The sequence below is a fragment of the Brugia malayi genome (genome assembly GCF_000002995.4).
Source record: "Brugia malayi strain FR3 genome assembly, contig: Bm_v4_Chr3_scaffold_001, whole genome shotgun sequence".
Taxonomy (NCBI): domain Eukaryota; kingdom Metazoa; phylum Nematoda; class Chromadorea; order Rhabditida; family Onchocercidae; genus Brugia; species Brugia malayi.
In genome coordinates this window covers 8714345-8737524 of record NW_025062477.1, presented here as the reverse complement: position 1 = coordinate 8737524, position 23180 = coordinate 8714345, and the positions used below count along the sequence as shown (strand labels likewise).

General features: G+C 34.1%; 4 protein-coding genes across 8 annotated transcripts; all 4 read left to right on the top strand.

The window, feature by feature from the left end:
• Positions 1-883: 883 nt before the first annotated feature.
• Bma-iars-2 (Uncharacterized protein) lies at positions 884-7695 on the top strand (the record flags this gene model as incomplete). 4 transcript variants are annotated; one of them, XM_043080496.1, is made up of 18 exons in its annotated part: positions 884-1027; positions 1110-1199; positions 1533-1640; positions 2086-2267; positions 2379-2568; positions 2736-2956; positions 3444-3528; positions 3659-3831; positions 3951-4191; positions 4320-4517; positions 4708-4819; positions 4968-5182; positions 5387-5581; positions 5841-5942; positions 6238-6462; positions 6705-6830; positions 7113-7288; positions 7686-7695. In XM_043080496.1, the coding sequence occupies 18 exons, from the start codon at positions 884-886 to the stop codon at positions 7693-7695; spliced, it is 2793 nt and encodes a 930-aa protein (XP_042936430.1). The 4 variants fall into 4 exon arrangements, with proteins under 4 accessions (XP_042936430.1, XP_042936429.1, XP_042936431.1 ...); XM_043080495.1 differs by having other exon boundaries at positions 2715-2956; XM_043080497.1 differs by lacking the exons at positions 884-1027; positions 1110-1199 and having other exon boundaries at positions 1639-1686.
• Positions 7696-9242: 1547 nt separating this feature from the next.
• Positions 9243-9833, top strand: Bm7262 (Uncharacterized protein; the record flags this gene model as incomplete). The annotated part of the gene is made up of 2 exons (XM_001901276.2): positions 9243-9497; positions 9807-9833. The coding sequence occupies 2 exons, from the start codon at positions 9243-9245 to the stop codon at positions 9831-9833; spliced, it is 282 nt and encodes a 93-aa protein (XP_001901311.2).
• Positions 9834-11110: 1277 nt separating this feature from the next.
• Positions 11111-15029, top strand: Bma-rtcb-1 (Uncharacterized protein; the record flags this gene model as incomplete). Its single annotated transcript, XM_001901275.1, has 12 exons — positions 11111-11203; positions 11385-11531; positions 11638-11737; positions 12210-12376; positions 12461-12607; positions 12770-12869; positions 13066-13218; positions 13311-13393; positions 13527-13722; positions 14186-14289; positions 14446-14565; positions 14922-15029. The coding sequence occupies 12 exons, from the start codon at positions 11111-11113 to the stop codon at positions 15027-15029; spliced, it is 1518 nt and encodes a 505-aa protein (XP_001901310.1).
• Positions 15030-17008: 1979 nt separating this feature from the next.
• Bma-lin-41 (Uncharacterized protein) lies at positions 17009-23180 on the top strand (the record flags this gene model as incomplete). Of its 2 annotated transcripts, XM_001901274.2 has the most annotated exons (16): positions 17009-17131; positions 17385-17497; positions 18006-18246; positions 18605-18826; positions 19074-19217; positions 19533-19814; positions 19968-20141; positions 20430-20590; positions 20763-20972; positions 21085-21177; positions 21341-21524; positions 21632-21718; positions 21999-22181; positions 22252-22373; positions 22624-22792; positions 22893-23180. In XM_001901274.2, the coding sequence occupies 16 exons, from the start codon at positions 17009-17011 to the stop codon at positions 23178-23180; spliced, it is 2796 nt and encodes a 931-aa protein (XP_001901309.2). The 2 variants fall into 2 exon arrangements, with proteins under 2 accessions (XP_001901309.2, XP_042936428.1); XM_043080494.1 differs by lacking the exons at positions 18006-18246; positions 18605-18826; positions 19074-19217; ... (9 more) ...; positions 22624-22792; positions 22893-23180 and adding an exon at positions 17639-17651.

Genomic DNA, 23180 nt, shown 5'->3' with positions numbered 1-23180 from the left:
CTTAATCTTCGCTGTCACGAATATTTTTACTCTATTCATACTAATGCAGTGTTTGTTTTATTAAAATATATTTTGCAGATGTCAGAACTTTCTCAAGTGAAAGTCATTACTTATCAATTGTAAAAGTTTCTTATTTCTTGAACGTACAAAATTATATCAGATTTAGAATTAAAAATTTGATTAACATATTAATCAAATTGTCTGTTTGGGTATTTGAAGATCAGTCATGGAATTTTCTTGATTTTATAATATTGACATTAACATTGCGTATTGCATATTTATCATTTTTTTTTAAAAGACCATGCATGTTTGTATGTTTTATTTATCGACGGTGATTTATATTCATATGGGTGATTTTTGTATTTATTCGTTTTTTACATTGTAAGATATATGGTATAACTATGTTCTGAAGGTCCTATATTTGATGAATCAATATTTTCAAGATTTTATAACACTGTGCTTTTTAATAATACCTTTTGTCTGAACTATTATGGAAGTTTTTGTTGGTAGGATATCGTCCTCCGAACTATCGATGTATTTTTATTTTTTATGTTTTATAGTAATGGTTATGGTATTTTGCTATTTTTTATAACGGCATTTTGCTATTTTTTATAGCGGTATTTTGCTATTTGATATTAGTCACTTCGTATTTTTAGAAGTTCTGATGGTTTGTAGAAATGCGAAATTGCGAATTTATTTTTGTAGAACTGTAGGACTGGCGCAAATGGAGGGAATCCGTGCTATCTTTAGCAGTTTCATCTATCTATGAAACAGCTGGAATAACAATTTAATAGGATTACCAAGCCTCCCTACATTTAATAAGTATAATGTTAAGTGAGACATTGAACTTTATATACAAAATCTCACGAGTTATTCAAATTTGATGCTGGAGAGCCCACAATTACCATCAGTCGCTGACTTATCGTTTGATTATAATGGCAGCAAAACACATTTCAATATAGTTCAGCTCGCCAACGTTAACGTTGTTATTATTTCTGATATCGAAAAGATTGGGCAAATTGTACATGTAAGTTATGCCTTACGTTCTAACAAAACATTAATTTTAAAATATTAACTTACTTTGTTAAGAGCTGTCTGAAAATTTTCAGGTAATCTTTCCTGAAGCAGTCATTACTTCTAGACTTCAACCGACGCATAATATTGATTACGACACGAAAGTCCTTCTAGGGGCACCACTGGTAATATTATTACTCAAAGTAGTACATCTATTGCTGGTAGCAGAATTGCTGCATACCAATCACTTTTGAGCAAAGTAGGTAATTACTCAGATCGATTATTAATTTGATTAAGCATGTTAAGCACATTAATCATTGAGCAAATTGTACATGTAAGTTATGCCTTACGTTCTAACAAAACAGTAATTTTAAAATATTCACTTACTTTGTTAATCTTAGATGTTGAGATTTTTATTTTCGATCTCTCTTCGTTTCATTTTAGTAACATCCATTTTTCATTTGAGTTGTTTTTATTTATCCTTAACATTTCAGATTCGTGCAGTTTAGTTTTTTCAGGGTGATTTCGATCTTCTTTTGAATCGCTTTGTGAAAACATTAGTTGAACACAATAAACGGTGTGATTTCCTGTTTTCATTGGGTCTAGATCATTTCGACATAGATCATGTGCGGTGCATTGTGGAAAAATTCAATGAATACTTATCACATTAAAGTAAGTTAAGAAAGATGAAAAACTGGGGAAAAAGAAAGAATGAAGATGACGCGAAATAAAGGAAAATACGGTAGGATTAATATTACTCGCAATGTAACCTAACCGGATGTTCCAAGTCGATTTTTTTTCAGTCACTTGAGTTCTAAATTTACAATAGAATGTGGAGTCAGTACGTATTTGTTTATTCGCTCACTTATTTGTTTATTGTAGCCAGTTAAAGGCATTTATATTACTATTTGACAAAATAAGCTCACTTTATATACTGAAATAACAAGCTTGCCTTTATATACTGAAATAACAAGCTTGCCAACATAACTAATGTGAAAGAATTTAGTTCGTAAAAATTCTCAGATTTTATCAAAAAATCATATCTTTTGGAAAATGTTTTCTCAAATACAGTTCCGGCGATTTTGTTCTAAAAGTGTACGTGCCAATTGTATCTTCTTGCCTAAAACTTCGTTCAAGAAATTCATAAAATCTCGTGAAAGAGCCAGGCTGGATTCAGAATTGGCATGTTTAGCAAAATTTGAAGAATTTTATAATTGGCAGTTGAACGAATCAACCAGGCAGTCATTTCCAATGTTAGTTTATGAATTATGAATACTTTCAGTGCAAAATGCAGTTGTTTTGAATTGCTGTTTTTAAGTTCTGCTTTCTTTTAGTTTGTTCATGAGTAATTTATTGAATTTTAGATTTGAACTTTTGGATGGTCCACCCTACGCAAATGGTGACGTGCATGTTGGACATGCTATCAATAAAATTTTAAAGGATTTTGTTGTTCGTAGTCAAGTTTACAGTGGGAAACGTGTTTTATTTCGTCCAGGATGGGATTGTCATGGACTTCCAATTGAATTAAAAATAGCAAGAGACAATCAGCAAAAAGTTATTACATTGTGTTCTTTTATAAAATGGTATATAAGATTTTATAGTGAGTTGCTCATTTATTTTACTAGTTTTGTGTTGGAGTATTTTAAAATATCTTATTTCTTTTAAGAAATTAACAAGCCTTATTTCTTTTTTCTCTTCAGCTAAGAAATTCGATGCTTAAGGTTAAGGACACTTCGCTCGTTGAAACGCGAAAAGCAGCTCGGCAGATAGCACTGCATTCAATTGCGTCACAAGAGAATTCATTTAAGAGATGGGCAGTCACAGCTGATTGGACAAATCCCTACCACACTATGGATAAGAAATATGTTGCGAAAGAACTCAGGCTTTTCGGTGAATTGTATAAGCTGAAGATGATTTATCAAACATTTATGCCGGTTTATTGGTGAGCTTGTACTTGTTTTTACAAAATAATATGAGCTTTTCATTGCATCCACAATTTTTTTAAGTTTAAATAACATGAAAAAATTCACTTAAATTATGGAGAATTTTAATCATCAATTAAAATAATGGAGAAGCAAGAAAACAAGCAAATATGATACACTCCGCAAGACATTTCCCCTCATTTAAATTTGCGTTTATTAAGTGGCTAATAAAGTACTGCCTTTTTCAACAGTTCTGTTTTGGAATGTTTGTTTTTTGTTTGTTTGTTTGTTTAAATAAATATGGCTTAAAAATAAGCTCCGCTCACTGTGTTTTATAGTACTATTATTTTATATAATAATTGTTTTTTGTATTCTCTTTAAGTTTTTTGGTCAGTTCAGTGCTATAGAGGATTTAAAAAAGGGTACTAAGGCATATTTTTTAGACAGGTTTTAGATAGGAATGAAGTGGAAATAGCAGTCTTGTTTTGGAAATTTTCATATTTTCAGGTCTCCGAGTTCATTTACAGCTTTAGCTGAATCAGAATTGGATTATATGGACCACAGCAGCACGGCTGCTTTTTATCGATTTGCGGTAGTTTGTAATATTTTTAAGCCCTTAACTGTTACTATTGCTATAGCAATTTTAACTCTAGTTAGTTATCTTTCATCAAATTAGTTTCAAATTGATCTTCCCCTAAGAAGCTGAGTAAAAATGCTTACAGATAATAAATTCTGGATTCATCCTTTCTAAATGTAAGGAAGAGGAACGACCAACAAAACTCTATGCATTAGTTTGGACAACAACTCCGTGGACATTACCAATGAACAATGCAGTTGCTTATAAAAAAGATGCGATTTATACAGTGGTGGAATTGCTTGCTGATGGCCACTATCGGTTCAAACTTACATGGGCTTAATGCAAGGAGGATCAAAACTTTAACTGAGCATTTAGATAATTGAATGACTTTACTAGCTGATTAGTTATTTAATTGTAATCCACAAATAATTTTGCAGGCGCCCAACCCGTCATTTATATATTTTGGCTAAGGATCTTATTAGCAATTTTGAGAAGGAAACAAAAATCGTGACTAGGATATTACTCACTTTTGTTGGTATTGAACTGGAAGGACTTGTATACCGAAGTGCAATGTTCAGTGATTTAGCACAGCCATTTATAGAGGCGAGCCATGTAACTACTGCTGTTGGAACTGGTCTTGTACACCTAAGTTATGCACATGGCTTAGATGATTTTAAAGTAAATCCTTTCAATTATTTGTGAATATTATTTTAGAAATTTAGAAAACTTTTCATTTTTCAAGTAAGAAGATTATGGAAAGTTTACTGTTTTACTATAATTCTTGTTTGTCCAACATTCTCTTTTAGGTAGCATTGAAACTTGGTGAAAGAGTGCGTTGCTTTGTGGATGAATGGGGATGCTATACAAGGGATCTCGGTCATGATTTAGAGGGTAAAAATGTTTTGAACGAAGGAAACGATCTCGTACTGAAAATGTTCAGGAAAAACATTATCTACACACATCAGTACAAGCATCGATACCCTTATGACTGGAGAACAAAGCAGGTGTCATATAATTCTATAAAAAAACTATTAGTGAGGATTTCATAGCAAATTAAGTGGTTGCGGTTTCCAATTAATCAATGGTCAAAACAGTCCTGAAATTTGGAGTGGAGTTATAAAAGCTTTTTTATGGAATGAGATTGCAATCTGTAGTAATGTTTGCTGAATGCATAAAATTAGCGCACAATTTTAGCCAGTGATTATACGAAGTAGTAAACAGTGGTTTATTGATGTTTCGCAGGTTGGTGTTGAAGCAGCTAGAAAAATAAAGATCGAAGCACTGCCTATAGGAAGTCCTCATTCAGGTAGTTCTTTTTAATGAATGTTGTGCAAATCGATAGATTATGTTTGTTTAGCTTAGTGTTTTTTTCTTTTTTTTTTTTTTTCGTGTTTAATAATTCTTTGTAATACGATCTTTCATATATTACCTTTTTTTTTTTTTTTTTTTTAAAGATAAAACAGAAGCTCTGTTAACGCAACTAAAAAATCGGATTGCTTGGTGCATTTCACGACAACGATGCTGGGGCACACCGATTCCTGCATTTTATAGGGAGGACGGTAGTGTTGTTGTGGGTGAGGATATCAGCAATGCTGTGGCAGAAAGCATCGAAAAATACGGCACTGATATTTGGTGGGAATGTACGGCGAATGAATTACTTCCTACAAAAGTATTATTTATCAAGTTTATTGTTTAGTTATTTGTTCATTAATTGGGGATACTTTGGTTCTCTCATTTCGTAATTGTTTTTCAATTTATTTTGAAGAAAAAAAATGAATGCTTTGTTTGAATTGAAGGATATAAATAAAATGCCGTAAATCGAAAAACCGGGGGCTTAACTTCTCAGTTCATTTAAGCACTGAAAAAATTGCAGTTAATGAATAAATATGGAATTAGAGCAGAAGAAAAATTGGAAAAGTCGTGCGATATACTAGATGTGTGGATGGATAGCGGTGTTGCATGGGCATCAGCACGTCAAAGGACAGAACCTGTGGATCTGATTCTGGAGGGCGTTGACCAGTTTCGAGGGTGGTTCCAGTCACTTACGTTAACTTCATTTGCTTTGAATGTTGGTTGTAATATGCTTCAAGTAGTTTGTATGCCTCATTCAAATTAGTAGGCCGATATCACAAACCTAGTTGAGCAGAAATGCATTTACGAATGCCAGAGCCAACAGTATTATGTTTAGTGGATAAGTGGATCACTTTTGTATTAGTTTATGCTGCACGATTACTTTTATCATATCAACTGGATTTGTTGCTTGGAAATATATAAAATTTTTAATTTTATAAGTTTCACTTTCTTATTAGCAACTGCTTTTATTTCAGAAAAAATTGCCATATAAGTGCATCTATGTTCATGCCTTTGCAGTGGACGAAAACGAACAAAAAATGTCCAAATCTTTAGGAAATGTAGTCAGTCCTGAACTGGTTTGTTTTCCATTCTCCAAAAGAAAACTGTGAAATATCTGGAAGGGAAAGAAATGTTCATTACGACATAACTCCATTTTCATAAATTACTCGACGTAATACATAGGAATCCACAAATATATATTTTATAGTTTTAGACATTTTTAATGCAGTTTTGTAAAAGGTGTCCGATTTTCATTGTGTAGTCTTATTGAGAAGTATGCGAATGAAAATTTGGTTAAAAGTTACTGAACTGATAGAATTTGAACTGGAGGTTCTAAAATTGCAGTAATTTTTTTTTTGATTTCGTGAGCAGATTACAGATGGTTCATTGAAAGACGAACCTCATGGCGTCGACGGTCTTCGTCTTTGGGTTGCACAGTTTGGTTGCGAAGGCGATAAAGCACGAATAGGCTCTTCAGTTATGGAAGAAGTTAGACGAAACTATACACAGTTGCGTGCTTCGTTCTGGTTTCTGCTTGGTGCAGTCTATGGTTATAAAGGAGTCATTTGCTGTGATGAGAAATTTTATATTGATAGGGTGAGCAGGCCTTACAGTTCAGAGAAATTTTTAATAATATGGATGAATGTAACTTACAGTTACAGAGAAGGAAAACTGCTTATATTATTTTGTCATTCTTATTCTTTTTATCATCCAGTATATTAAATTTATTTGACCGATTTGAAAGGACTGCTTTGTTCTTGTTGCATTTAAATTTATTCAAAAATTATTTTGTCTGGTTTATCGCTGATCTGAATAGATAAATTAAAGAATTTTTTCAGTATATTTTACAAGAATTAGCAAAATTTACACAGCGATGTCTCAAAAACTGGAGCGAATATCGTTTTCCCCTAATGGTTAACGAATATATGCAGTTCTTGCAGCATCCGCTCAATTCTCCTTATATTGTAAGCAGTATTTTTTGTATTTTTGTACTAAATTATATTGAAGAAATTATGATTTGCTGCCGTCTCTTTCTCTTCATACTTGGATCATAGTCGTCCGGTTAAGTAAATGTAGCTTATTAATAACCAGTGTCTTTGCATTAATGCAAACAAACTGTTTCACCATTGTAAATTAAAAACCGGGATCTCCTAAATGGTATATTTAATATGATCTACTGTACTTTAAGTAGTTTTAAATTAAGAAGAATTGTTTTTTTTTTTTTTTTTTTGATATTTGGATTTCAGAATAGTGTAAAAAATAGGCTGTACTGTGGATTGCTTGCTGAAAGACAGAATGCTCAGTCAACATTGGCAAAAATTGGACTGAACTTAGCAGCACTTCTTGCTCCTATATTGCCTCATTTGGTGGCGGAGTTTTTCATGCATCATCCAAGCATTAAGGATGCTGCTGTTGCTCTGAGGTAAAAAAAGATGTTTTTTATCTAGCGATTTCTTTTCAGTAGATGATTGAAGTCTTCGACTGGAAGCAAATTTCGGTTAAATCGAACTTTAATTTTTTTTTTTTTTTGAAATATTGTTTCCATTTTCATGGAATGCAATCAATTTTACTACTCCGGTGATTCAAATATAGATGAATTATATTCCGTCATGGATCCTGCTCTCAACATTCGAACTGAAATGTTGAAACAGTATGGACAAAAGGATCTATCTAGATTGGTATGCAGTTCATAAGTTTTCAGAAATCCGTGAATAAATCAGCTAATGAGCAGAGTGTTGCATATCTCTTTATGCAATATAAAGAGATTGGAATTCCGGTAAAATAATTTTATCAGTTCCAGTAATTTTACTTATTTTTAGGGAATTTTGATAAGAGGGCCCGATCTCATCCTCCAGAAACTGTATCCACTACAAATAGAATCATGTTCGTATTACTCGCAGCTAGTGGAAATTCTTGGTGTTTCTATGGTTCGAATGGAATGTGATAATACCAGTAAACAAATCATAATTCATTCGGTGGCTTGCGAACGAGAATTTTGTAAACGTTGCAGAAGGAACGTTAGACCTAAAGAAGAGAAATACTGCGATCGATGCTCAAAATCGATAACTGAAAATGGATGTTGGGGATAATTTTGCAAAATTTTCATTAATTTTACGATAGGTAAGTGGTCGGTGATGTTTAGTGCAAAATCTGATAAGTTTGCAAAGTGTAAGATGTCTTATTAGTGCTCTGTTTCATAAAAGTTTATCAGGAAAGTGTGGAATGTTCGTGAATTGAATTTCCGATCGATACTTTATCAATTTAAAAAGCTTTTTTTTTGTGCTGCGTAAGTTCTCTTGCTTATTAAAATATCTGGCTATTGTGAATTGATAATATAAATTAAGGGACTAGAAATGCTAACAAAAAATTCCTAACAGATAGGGGATGAATGTGAAACACCTGCAAATTTACAACTGATCGTTGGACTCATCAAAATGGCATCGAATCAGTGGTTTTATGAAGTATGATTATCTTTTGTCTCCATTCAGATATTTGATCGTCTATAGTACTCTTACAAAATGGGAAATAATTTCTCTCGTTTCATTTAGTTCGTTAGCTGAATTTTAAATCTGTTTCGAAGCACTTACTGTTCTGTTTTCGAATCATTTACTGTGATGTTGTGATTATTTTTATCAATCAGATAACACAGTTCCTTTCTTATCAGATGTTAAATAAAAAACTGGATTGAAATAGCAGTTCGTAGTTCTTGATCGTTTCTAGAAATCCATATATTATCACTGTTTTAAAAATTTACCGTGTTGTTCAGTGTATGAAAATTCCATACAGAATGTATAAGCTGGTTATCGAGTAGCTTATTAGCTTGGTAAAGTAAAAAAGTCAATAACTTCCTAGTTTTTATGAAGAATCCGATTGGCCTTGATTGATAGTAATGTTACAGTTACAGGTAAATTGGTTTTTATACATCGAGATATTAAAAGGTATCATCTTAATCAAGAATTTGGTGTTGTAAGAGTAGAACCAATGCAGTAATAGGGAAATATTTGCGATGAGGAGATGCATATAAAGGATATATACAAATGTTTTGGAAGAGAAGCTTTTGGACACTAAGGAATCAAAGTACTGTTAAAGTCGATTGTTTCATTTTTGTCGTGACAGGCTGGGTGAGTGATGGTGATGCGAGGTGCTAACAATCAGTCGTCGCATATTCCGCTATAGTCTGTGTTGCATTACATGCTGTAGGTGCTTCCACAGCTCTTTAATATTTTTTTTTATCTCTAAATCTTCGCGTATATTCAAGTCATGATATTGAGAAACAATGGAAAATTTTGGAAGATTCATATTTTAAGCTTCGGAAGAAGGTAAAAGTAGATACTTCGGGAAAACTGATTTAGCCACGATGGAAATATTTTTCGGCCATGATGTTTCTTGATCGATTGAGCAGTAGCAGTTCTTTATATTCGGAAGCGAATACTTCAGTATATGATGAAATAAATGATGCAGCCTTTGTTTGCCAAGAGTCATTTCTTGGGAAAAGAACTGCCGGAAATTTAACTATTGTTTCCGGAAGGAACACTGTTGATGGACGGTATAGGACAAGGAAAGGCATAATTTCAACTTCGAACACTGTTGATGGGGAGTCAGTAGAATCGACAGTACTTGCTACGAAGGATGTAAGTTATGTCGATTTTTTTTGCCGAGAATTCCGAGCTGAACAACTTAAGAAAGTTATAAAATTGCTTCAGTAATAATTCCTTTGTATATATTTTAAATCTGAATTATTGGAGAGCATTTGCAAAATCCAACATCAATCCCTAGAGTGTGCCATATTTCCTAGTATAGATTTCTAAAACATTTTCTTTATTTTGTAATTTATTGTTTAATACAATCTACGAGTAACTAATTACTTTAAAAAGTCAAAATGAGAGAAACTGATGATAAATTGCTACTGCGCCTTCAGTTTTAGTTTGGTCATGCTTCAGGTATTGGTTGATTTATCCACTACGTAAGATAGGCAGCATGAATTAACTGGAGTACGTAAAATTACAAAAGGTGATCCATGATGCAATACACGAGAAGCAAATGGAATTATTAGAAGATGAATCAACAAGACAGTAAGACTGAATATTTGTATATGTGGATCGTGTATGAGACAAATGTTATAAAAGGTAGAAATGAACTGGCTTTTTCATAGATTCGGCAGGTCGCACATTTATTATGTTGTATTTTGTATATATATTGCAAGCATTTTGCTGTAAATGAAAACTGTAAAGAATAACAAAATGAAGGACAAAGCAATAAAGATGAAGTCGTCTACATCTCTCAGTTCAGTGTATGTGCATGCAAGAGGTCTATCTTATCACTAATTTTTTATGGTGTGGATTAGATATATGTAAGATAGAATTATCATGCGTTACATCTACCCCTACTATTCGATACATGTTTACTTGTTTTCACTGTTCTCCAGCTTATTAGCTCCATTCATGATATCCGTGATGTAGTTATAAAGATTGCTTCTTGTACACCCTACTTCATATGTCACATTCTTACCAACTCATACTTCATATCTGACTATTGGCCACATATATTATTTCTAATCTTGTGGTAATTAGTGATGGCATTGCTTCTGTTCACCTCAGATTATAAGCTGGTCAGTAACTGCTGACCAGCTTGATTTCTTTCTATTGAGGTCTCGACATCAAATATAATCATACCTCGCTGACTCTATACTTCTTCACTTTGCTAGAAAAGAGCACTAGTGGGCCGTGCAAGACGGAGAAAAAGGGTGACTGAAAGTGCTAGATCGGAAGGATCATCACATTAATGATATGGATATAAGGAGGATGCAGTTTAGAGTTTTCACGGGGTACTCTGGCTGGTAGTTTTGACCGAGACTTTTATTGAAACTAGAGGAACAGGTGCTGCGTAATAAGACTAGCTAGTTCTAACCAACTACCGCTGATGTTTCGGAAATTAACTGCAATGGATCTCCACGCTGCAAAAATTCGTTGATCTTTGGAAAACGAACTTTGATAAGATGGACAAATATTTAAAAAACTAGCTGTCAAGCATCGTAATCAGTCGCTTCATATATGGTCCAAGTTAGGCCGGACAAAATTAGTGTAATTTGTATCAGACATAAGTTGAGTCAAACGTTAAAAAAATTGAACTTAAAATTCATTGCTATTTATTATACATGATCATTTACACATGCGGAAATATTATTGCTGTTATATACATTGCCACACAAGATTAAATGAATGGAAATTCTTTTGGAAATGCAGGAATGCCACGAACGTATGATGAGGAATGCAGCTATATTGAACGTATCACAGATGTTGTGTACAGAATCAAAAAAGGATTCGTTCCAAATATGAATGTAAGTTAACGAGCTCGCCTGCAGTCTTCGATGCTGTGCTGTTAGGCAAATAATCCACTAATTCCAATTTCACAGTGCCTGGAAATTTGTTTGATTTTGTCAAGTTTGAGCGCTTGTTTACTTTATATTCTTAATTCAGAAATTGACATGTTCACAAAACAAGTTCAGCAATGTTTTATAGGTCGAAGGACGCTTTTACGTCAACACAGCTTTAGAAAAACTGATGTTTGAAGAGTTGAGAAATGCGTGTAGATTGGATGGTATCGGCGGATTCTTGCCTGCGGTACGCCAAATTGGAAATGTCGCAGCACTCCCTGCTATTGTTAACGTAAGAAGAAATGTGAATATGCTTTTGTCCAGCATGTTCTAAATTTGTTTCTATAATAATTCTATTTTGATATCTTTATTGAATAAATTCGTGCAGTAAGTTTCAGGCTTCTATTGGTTTGCCGGATATACATTCCGGTTATGGATTTGCTATAGGAAATATTGCTGCATTCGACGTTTCTGATCCAGATGCTGTCGTATCGCCAGGTTTTTTGCAAATTTTTAAACTGTGTGATTATTCAAACTGTTTAAACTATGCATTTCATGTTTGAGTTTTTTTATATGCAGTGAGTTCGCTTTATTGTTTGTTTTATTTGTCAATTTTCTCATTACTAACTACTATATAAACCAAAAGTAAACCTCCCTGTTCTGATTTGATATATTTGAGCATTTCCTGTTATGTAGTAACTTGCTTCCTAGAAATCATTTTGTTAAACATTCCACTTACTTTTTTAAAATTAGTTTCTGCCAAACTAGGAGGCGTCCTAATCGAATGATATCGTCTAGGGAAATGATTTGAAATTTTGATATTAAAACGTTTTCAGTATAAATGCTTGGAATTTACACGGAAGATGTTTAAGGTAAAACGTATACTTCGGAAAAAACGGACGGTTAGAAAATGATTTCTTAACTTAAATCTCTGTATGTGTAAATTGGTTAAGTAGTATAAGTTTTTTAGGTGGCGTTGGTTTTGATATTAACTGTGGCGTCCGTTTAATTCGAACAAATTTGTCTGAGAAAGATGTTCAGCCAGTAAAAGAACAGCTCGCTCAATCGTTATTTGATCATATTCCGGTGGGCGTGGGATCAAAGGGTATCATTCCAATAGGAGCTCAACAGTTCGAGGTATGCTAAAATCCAACCATCTGTCTTGAAAAAGTACTTCAAAAAGAAATTTTTTTTTGCCACAAAAAATGTTTTTCAATTTAGGAATGTCTTGAAATGGGTATGGATTGGACTCTGCGTGAAGGGTATTCGTGGGCAGAAGATAAAGAGCACTGTGAGGAGTATGGAAGGATGCTTCAGGCCGATGCTGCCAAAGTTTCACCCCGTGCCAAAAAGAGAGGACTTCCACAGGTTTATCAAACATATAAAGCATATATATAACCTAATGAAAGTATTGCAAAACTCCGGTTTTCTTGATTTCAAAACTAATAAATTTATGTTTTATTAAAGCTATATGTAGTGATATTTGAGTGAGAAAGTGTTGAGGATCATTTCAGTAATTTTACTTTATAGCTAGGGACTCTTGGAGCTGGAAATCACTATGGAGAAGTACAAGTCATTGATGAAATATATGATGAATATGCGGCTAGTAGAATGGGCATCGACAGACTGGGTATATTGTTATTCTCGGTATTTACTGTTTGCAAATTATCTTAAACGAAGAAAAAATGAACTGCTAGTGCAAACAATCTGAAGCTCAATCTCAATCTATCTCAGTCTCTCAATCTATTAATCTGAAACTCAATCTACACATAATGTACATTGAATTAGCAAATTTCAGGTATTCTTTCTGTAATGTTAAGGTTTAGGTCAAGTTTGTATAATGATTCATTGTGGTAGTCGCGGTTTGGGACACCAGGTTGCTACAGATTCATTAGTGGTTATGGAGAAAGCTATGAAACGAGATAATATAATTGTCAATGACCGTCAGCTAGCCTGTGCGAGGATTAATTCTATGGAAGGTAAAGTTTATTTTCGAATTAGTCATTTGCAGCCATTATTTCTTCTTCTGTGTAGTCTACTATTTAATTTCTTTTGTTCTTCAACTTTTTAGGGCAAGATTATCTCAAAGGCATGGCGGCAGCTGCGAATTTTGCATGGGTGAATCGATCTTGCATGACATTTTGCGCAAGACAGGTAAAATTTTTCTTTATATTGAGAATTTAAATCAGTCGTTTTTCAAGATATTTTAAAGTCCTGATTTGATTTAATAACAGTGAAAATGCACGTCGAAGAAAAAATTTTAAAAAATTGTCAAATTCTATTGTAGGCTTTTGCAAAAGTGTTCAACACCTCACCAGATGATCTGGACATGCATGTTATATATGATGTCAGCCATAACATTGCTAAAATAGAGGAGCATCTTATAAATGGAAGGCCAAAACAACTGTGCGTGCATAGGAAGGGTTCAACACGTGCTTTCCCTCCTCATCATCCTCTCATTCCCGTAGATTACCAACTTACAGGTTTTTTCCTTTACTGATTTAATATTGAAAATAATAATGTTGAAAACAATTGTTCATGTGAGCAAACTAGGCAAGTTTAATCGGGGGAAGAAATAACTGTATTTTTTTTCCAATTAAGATCGAATAATTTCGCCTTAAACTGGGATACAGCCCTTCAGGCTTCTTTGTAAACCTGCCTTCTTAAAAAATGCAAATTTGATTGGGAATTCGAGCCCCTATTTAATTTAAATGCGTCAGCACCTAAACTCGAAAATTAGTTTTGTACATTTTACTAAAAGAGAAATTTCTCATAGCTATTGTTGATTCGAAAAAAGGATAGTGTTTAATTTCAAGCCTTCACGGTAAGGTTGTTGATTTTACGAAAAAAGGGTAGTGCTTAATTTCAAGCATTCACGGTAAATTTAAATTAATGTTCATGGAGGTACTCATTCTTTTATTACTCCAAAATCACTTTTTTTTAAAGGACAACCAGTACTAATTGGTGGTACGATGGGTACCTGTAGTTACGTTTTGACAGGCACTGAACAAGGGATGAATGAAACATTTGCTACTACTTGTCATGGAGCGGTAATCTTTTGTGAAAATAAGGACAAAATAAAATGCTACTATATACAGATAAATAATACATCTTTTTTCTTTTCTTTCGTAATTTAGTATAGTGAGCAAAAAATTACACGGAAAGTTCTGTTTTACTTATCTATTGTTGAGTTTTGAAATTTTTAGGGTAGGGCCTTGTCTCGTGCTAAATCGAGACGAAACATAGATTTTCAAGAAGTTTTGAACAAGATGCAGGCAATGGGTATATCAATTCGTGTGGCTTCTCCAAAACTGGTTATGGAAGAGGTAAGCTTACAAAAAAATAAGCAAGTGTATTTTTTGGACAGCAGTACGGACTAATATAAGAAATTGCAATCAACAGATTTTCTCATCAAGCTTCACTGTAAGTTTCTTGACCATGCCAATGTACGAGCATTCTAGGATCCGATATTCAGCATTCCACTCATCCTTTTTACTTGGTCCATTGGTTAGATTTTAACTGCACACCAAACATTAAACTGTGCATTAAAAATAGAAATGTCAGTACAAAATCTGGTTTCAAGAAAGAATTCATGTAAAATGAAAGAAGCACTTGTATGGGTTATATTACACTGTAAATCAAATAAAAATAAAAATAATTTGACGAAACTTGACGGTTTTAGGCGCCGGAATCATACAAAAATGTGACGGATGTAGTAAATACTTGTCATGAAGCTGGTATTAGCAAGAAATCTGTCAAATTACGTCCGATTGCTGTGATTAAAGGATGAGAGGACCATAATTTCTTCTAACATTATCTGTGTTTCCGTTGTTCCAATCGTTAATTGTGACTTTCAATCGAATCTTTTGTTATGCTGGGTAATTGTATGCATGAAACACTCCAAATTATCATTATCAACACCATAAAGCGTTACTACTGTCTTTATTTTCACCCCGTTCGCAGCCAAGAAATACAGCTGCATTTAGCTAAAAATGTCAGCTGAGATTTGTATATGTGATATTTATTGCTGAGTAACGAAAATAATAGTTTTATATAGCTATGTTAGCTATTTGTTTTCAGTGTTAATGTATATCATTTTGTTTTTTGCTATTTTAAATCGTTTTGTTTTAAGTTTCCTTTCGCTTTTCATCCGAATATATTTGACGGTCACTCGAAAAAATGACCAACCTTAATTTCACCTTTTTTTATGTAGTGGAGAAATATTACAAAGTAGAAATGAGAGAACTTTTTCATGACCTCACATAGAGTAGAGATTAATGGTGCAGATAGAAAACATGTAGGAAACAGCGGAAATAAGTTTTAATCCAACAATAACAAACAAAAAGCTTTCTAAAGTAAAGTCGTGCGCTGGGTAATTTAATAGTTGATAAGTGCTAATAGAAGTCCTAGTATTTTCTTAAATTTGAAGAACTATCATAAGTACATTACTCATACCTTGAACAGTCGAACACATTTCTTGAGGTATAAAAGTGCCACGTCTCAAAGTGCGAAATTGCAGAGTGCACGACGCCTCTCGAAGTCTAACTATTGCCACATTTCAGTCTTTGTGATGAGATTGGAAGTGGGTAGTCGTCTGACAGTCCAGCAAGGTCTTTGTTCTTGAAATTATTGATATCTTCAAGGGGTTGCTGGGCAGCCTCAGTCTTGGTAAACTGGAGGAGGAGGTGAGCAGTACAATTTCCTCTGCAGTTAAGCTCCTTGCACTTTCGTTAACCGAGTTTGCCTCTCTCTCCTATACACGGTTCTCTGTGCATTATTGCATGTCTTCGAATTTGCATATTTGCGTGCATCTTCCTTGTACCCTACAGTAGAGTTAAGAAAGTCATGTAGTGGTGGAATGGATGAATGCATGTAGCATAACATTTATATGAACGGGTGATAGTACAGTGTGTCATTGGGAGAACGGGGGACAGTGCAAGTAGTAGAGAGAGAGGAAGGAGTATGAATGTCGAGAAAGGACTTCCTACTTACTTACTTACCTACCTACCTAGAATTGAACTACTGCAGAGTAATGTGTATATGTGACTCTTCACTATTGCTCTTCCGAGGGCTACTGCTCTGGCGTCTTTCGAACAATGGCTTTTTAGACTTCATATATATCATATAGACTTGACCCTTCACGTTAAATGGTGTGTCTTTCTGTATTATGTATATAGTATAATTCAATTTATCGGAAAGATCTACGTCATCTTCTGGTAAATGCTTACTTTAGAACTCCATTACCACCTTGTTTTTAATGTATGATAAAGAAATCATAGACATGTAATGGGGTGAGATCAAAGTGTAATGAGTAGTAGTAATCTACAAAGTGGGTCTTTAACATTTGCTGTAAGCTGTAACCTTCATTATCCTGCTTCTCTCAACTAGGAAGTATAGTCACTTGCTGGTGTTAGTTACTAACACATGAAGTTAAAGCTTGTTTTTTTTTTTTTTTCTAGTTGTTGCTTCAAATAAATTGGGTTGGAGGTTATTAATAAGCAGTTTATTTAATTTTATCATCAAGAAATTAACTTGAGACTCCCAAATAATTCAAATCTGACCATCGTAACAAGTTTGTATTTTTTGTTGGTGTTAAAGATCATCAAATTTAGGATCGTATTTGAAGTGCACGATGCAAACGATGAAGCATTCACAAAACTATCAGGAATTGTATTATCTTTCGCAACATTTTTTTTTTTGAAGTCTTGCTGTTTACAGGGTGGAAGCGGTGACGAGTGGAATTATATTTGGGAATTGAGCAATGTTACTATGTATAGACGCGATGAAGATGGTAATCAAGAAAGCAGCGGGCAAGTCCCAGTACCTTTAACGACATGCGATCTCAGCACAGCTTCCACTCCTACGACAGTTTCATCTGCAGTATCACTTCAGGTTACCTTTTTCCATTCACTACTATAATTCGAAGGATCGTTCAAGCCCTAATATTGCTCTTGCTGAGATGCATTTTTTTGATGATTTTCACCTCATTTTCTCAGAGATTGATATGAACATACTGTCTATACTTTTTCATAATTCCTAATACAGAGATTACAAGTTGTCTGTACTTAATATGTTACAGAAACATCACAAAAATTTTTGGGAAGACAAATTTAATTTTAAATTATGCTGAGTTTTTTTATTTCAGTTTCTTTCAACACCCAGTGCAGTAATGGATGAGCCAAAGGAAAGCGGTCACTGTCATGTTTGCAATAAAATACAACCATATTCTGCTTTCGTTATGCTGCCATGTAAACACGGGTGGGATAAATTCTTTTAAAAACATAATTTATTTGAATACGTTCGGTCTTTTCTTTACCCAAAATATTTAAGCCGAAATTGTTTAATTATTAATTATGAATGGTACGAGTTTCTCTGTTCCAATTTTGGTTTTGTTTATAGAAACTTGATGTGACCGTATTCTTGAGCTAGCATATTCTACAAGCCTTTTCACTTTATCCAGCTGTATGATTCAAGGAAGTAAAGCTGAAAGTATAAATTGCAAGCACGTAATCACTTTCTTTAGAAAATTTTAATTCACGCATAATGTTTTATCCGATTATTTTACCTTTTCGGTTTTAATTTAAACCTCTTATTTTAAGTGAAATCGGTGAAGTTGTTGGGTTGAGTTTTGTGAAAAGTTTGTCCTGAAATTGAGTTCCGAATTTGCTTGGTCTTTATGCTGCGGCGAATTTGTAATGTTCAACTTATCTAGGTTTTCCCTTAGTTTTTCAGAAACTGTTGCTGAATGCATATATGGAATTTTCAGGTTCTGCGGTCAATGTATTTCATTTATCAGTCAAACTCATCTCTGCCCACTATGCTTGAGTAATGCCGTTGGTGGACTTCCATCTTCGTTGAGTAGCATCACTGCCAGTCCAAGTCCGCTTTTTCCAGAAACTCCATCACATTCCGGAGATGTCAAAAATCTTCCGCTCGATTCTTCTTTTTCAATATGGGATCCTCTTTCACCGAAATCGATTATCAAGCACGAATTACAACGCTCAGCTGTTTGTTGTTGATTTCGTGAGCTGAGATAGTTGAAATAATTCAAAAAACCAGAGTTTTTCAATTGTATCAGTAATGAATGATTCAAGTGTTGATCAGAAGTACGAAGAAGTGTTACCAACTAAATAATATTAGTAACGAAAATGAGTTCTGCTATAGTCTTCAAGACGACAGTTCTACCCTATAGTTGAAATATTATTTGGAAGATAGGAGCAGAAACAATTTCAACAACCAATTGATTTTTTCATTGCTATAGAACTTAGACATCAAATTTCACGGAATTGTTAACTTAAACTGTAGAAATTCGTCATGTAAAAATAAACAGAAGTAGTTATAGAAATGGGAAGCAAGGATTTTTAGGCGCAAACATCTGTTCATCAACGGACTAAATTGTTCAATCCTTCACAACAGTTGTCAGATACTTCGGCAGTACATTCGCTGCTTGATCCATCTTTACTGACTTTCCAAAGTGGTGCTGCAGCTGCTGCAGGATTATTTTCAGTACCTCCCCAATCACTTACTGCTACCTCAACAATAAACTGGCATACCGTTCCAAGTGCTGAAATTCAGCAGACATTCAACGTTAAATATCCTAAATGCACTATGTGCGCTGAGGGGAGCATTTTTATGAATTTCAGTGTGTTATTCTGAAAACCGAATCTACATTAAAACCTATTATGATTAGAAAATTCGTTTTGTAAGCCTTAGCAGTTTGGAGTAATGAGAATATATTCTTCTATGACCTATGTTTCTACACAAAAATGTGTAATTGTTTTCGAAACATGGTATATGAAAATTTATCTGTAAATAATTTAGTGTTTCGTTTCAGGATAATGCAATAGCAGCTGTACGTTGCATGCAGTGTGATGAAACATTATGTAGTGAGTGCGTTGTTGCACATTATCGCATGCGAGTTACTCGTGAACACAAAGTAGTGCGTATTGAGGCTTTTAAGGGCTTACCGCTACCTCAAGTAATATTTGCAATTGTCATTTAAATTCTCATTATACTCATTATATGCATACAATTATGCATATACCACGAATCGAAATCCAAACTTAAGCATTGTTTTACTTTTTTTATGATTTTAAAATCTTCTTTATTGTTTTCGGCGTATAGGAATTATTGGTTTGTAAGAACGAATTCGTGTTTAAGAATGATAGATGTAATGAAAATTGTTTAAGGCTTTAAGAATGAGAAGGATGATTGCTGTTTAAGGAAATTAAGAATTTAGGAATAATATAAGGATATCTTGATTCATTCTGATAGGAGCACAATTCAATTATAGCTCAATACGGCAACAGAACAAGTTAAATTCGACAATTTACTTGAAACAGAAACATGCAGCACTCATGATTCACCTGTAATTTGTACTTGTGTGACATGTGGAAGTGTACCACTTTGTAACGTATGCATTGGAGATCATTCAAAACACCAGCTTGTGCCCTATAGTGAATTGAGAACATCGCTGATGACATTGATTGCTAGTTCAAAGCATGATCAAAAGAATCTAGAAGATGCATTGGAAACTATACGTCGAATGTTAGAAAGGGTTGATGCTTCTGTACAGGTTGATCATTCCATATATGAAGGTTTAATTCTATTAGACTTAAATAAATATGATTGCATTTAATACAGTTAAACTTTTAAACTGATTGTTTTGAGACCAGCATCGTGTAAGTAACGCACGAGTATTTTGGAGTAGAATAAAAATTTTTTTCAGTCAGCAATCCGTGAACTACGATCAGCGATACATTTGCACATCAGTGCGCTGGAAGAACGGAAGCGCGATTTATTGCAACGTGTTGATACCATTCGCCAGACTAAGATTAGCACACTGAAAGCCCAAGGAGAAAGACTCGGACAACGTCATACAATTTTAACTGAAGCTCTAAAAGTAAACTTTTATGACCTTCGGTATTCTTTCTTTCCTTATGGTTCTAGAATGAGATTTAATTGTCGCTATAGATGATCCGTAACATATCATTCAGAACATTGGAATATATGGTTTTGAAACTTTTAGGTGGTTGATGAAGAAGTAAAAATTACGTTGCATTATTTAATTTATAACTATATTTTGTAGTAGAATTTACGCTTCTGTTGTTGGCAAAAAATCGGCAAATCACGAGTCAGCAAGTCATTATTCGAGATTAGGTTGTGTTAGTTTTTCTTTTAATTTTTGTAGGCAGCAGAAATTGTAACAGCAGTCGGTGAAGGGATGGAAATCCAACAGCGCAATTCATTTGATGCATTGCTTAATATTTTGCGGGAACCATGTTTATATTTGGTACCAAATGAAACTGATTTGATCAAATTTATTCCACCCGACAGTACTTTTATTTCAAAGTTCGAATTACATATCTTTGTTCTTAAATTCATATTTGGAGAGGCTGTTATTAAGAAAAGCAGGAGTTTGTTACTTTCAATAACTTCCGAAGTCTCGAACTTCTATGCCATATTTTATAAGTATAAGATTTCGATAGTTTTGGTTAATTCCTTACTTTTAAGTAATTTTCAGATTGCGTTCTTTGGGGGAGCTGGAAAGCGGTGCTTGTGCACAAACAACACACATTATTGGTGAAGGATATAAGCGTGCCATTCGTGATCGGTTATGCACCATTTTGGTACAAACTCGTGATGCATGCGGCGATGCTTGTACATCAACAAACCACCAGATGTCTGCTTCGTTGCTTAGTCCCGAGGGTCGTATCGTGGATATACGCATTGAGTAAAGTTCCTTTAAATCAGTTCTGTCGGAAGTTTCAAGTCAGAAAAGGGTTAAATGATCCACTATTAAATATCCGATGTGCATCTCATACTCTGATCATAATTTATTACAGAGAACAAGATGGAGGTATTTACTCATTAGCATACTTTCCAACCGATGAAGGCAATCATTTTCTAGATATCAAAATTCGAGGTGTTTCTATTTGGTACGTTCATTTTTTGTATTCAATTAGTCATTTTGTAGAAGTTATTGATTTTTTGGAATAAATAGTCTCATTCATCCTCCTTAAGTGCAAGAAAGTTTTTCATGATACTCAAGTCAGTATTCTTTTGTGTAATTGCCAAAATCATCTTCGTCTTCAATTCTAGTGGGTGCCCTACTGTAATTTATGCACGAAAAGGTCGAAATTATGGAACAATTGCTCGAACAGGGCCACTATTCTCATTTGGCTCGGAGGGTAGCGCTGATGGACAGTTTTGTCGACCGTGGGGAATTTGTTGCGACAATAAAGGGCGCATTCTAGTAGCGGACAGAAGCAACAACCGTATACAGGTAAATAAAAAAACTGTCGAACTATCAAATAAAGCTTTCAAAACTTGCATATGTATATAGTAAGAAATTAATTGTTTTTTTACACTCTAATATAAATGAAATTTCAGATTTTTGATAAAGAAGGTAACTTTCTACATAAATTCGGTTCTCCAGGAACTCGTCCAGGACAGTTCGATCGGCCGGCAGGCATTGCAGTTAACTCTATGGCTAGTTTTCTTAAATCTTGTTTTATGTAATGATTTTTTTTTTTTTTGTCATGATTTGGGGCCAACTCGTTAAATGTTTTCAAAGGTGGAGATCTAAATAGTGGTTGTCATATGTTTTTATATGATGATGTGTAGTTGTGCAGTTGCTAATATCTTAATCTTTATTAGTATGAAGACATAAATTTGATTATCAAATAAAACCTTTTTAAATTTCTAGATAATTGATACATCTTTTTAATTTGTTTTTAACTGCTTAAATGAATTTCAGAATGAAATAGTTGTAGCTGACAAAGATAATCATCGCGTGCAAGTATTCAGTGAACGTGGAGATTTTCTGCTAAAATTTGGTGAACGTGGTCGAACTCCTGGTCTTTTCAATTATCCATGGGGGGTCGCAGTAAATTCATTTAATCAGATTGCGGTTTCGGATACTAGAAATCATCGTGTGCAAGTCAGCTCCCAAATTTTTTATTAACTTTTATTTTCAAGATTATCATCCACCCATCTTCATAATATTGCAGATGTTTTCACCGCAAGGGCATTTTATTCGTAAATTTGGCTTTGACAGTTCACTCTATAACTACAAGAACTTTGATTCACCTCGTGGCGTTTGCTATTTGCATGATGGCCAACTGGTTATTACGTATGTTTAGTCGGCGCATATCTGCAGACATTTAAAATTGATAGTGAGCTAGCGATGTAAAAATATTCTGGGATGTTTCGAGTTTTTTAGATACCTTTAGAAAATATTGTATTTGTTTAAACTACTAGATAATCCTAATACTGCTAAGCAGAATACTACGGGTACTAAATTCTTAAATATTTGCTGATAGATTTTTCGTTTCGTTCTTAAAATTTTGAAACTTCGTTTTTTATTTATTGTTAAATTCTAGTGACTTCAATAATCATCGTCTAGTAATGATGTCATCGCGTGGTACAGTTGATATGAAAATGTATGGCGGCGAAGGTGACAGTGAAGGTTCATTTTGTCGCCCCCAGGGCATAACCACAGATAACGAAGGACATATTCTCGTTTGCGATTCGCGTAATAATCGAATTCAGGTCGAGTCTTTTTAATTTAAAAAAAATAAGTTTGTGGGAGTGTTAAACTTGGAAATGGAATGCAGTGCATTGCACTATTTGGTAATGTTAAATTTTTTAGGTGTTAAACCTGGATGGAATGCAATGCGTTGCATCATTTGGTGGTGCAGGACTGGGACCTACACTGGCAAGTGGAGTGGGTAACGCGAGTGGCGGAGAAAGTACTATAACACCATTAGCCAGTATGCCAGCAACACACACTACTGTAAAAACATCATCTGCTCAGCTGCCCACATCTACAAATGTGCCGAAACATTTAGTACTTGATCGTCCTACTGACTTATGTGTTTCACCAGATGGCTTAATTTATGTTGTAGACTTCGGTAGTAGCTGTATTCGTGTCTATTAG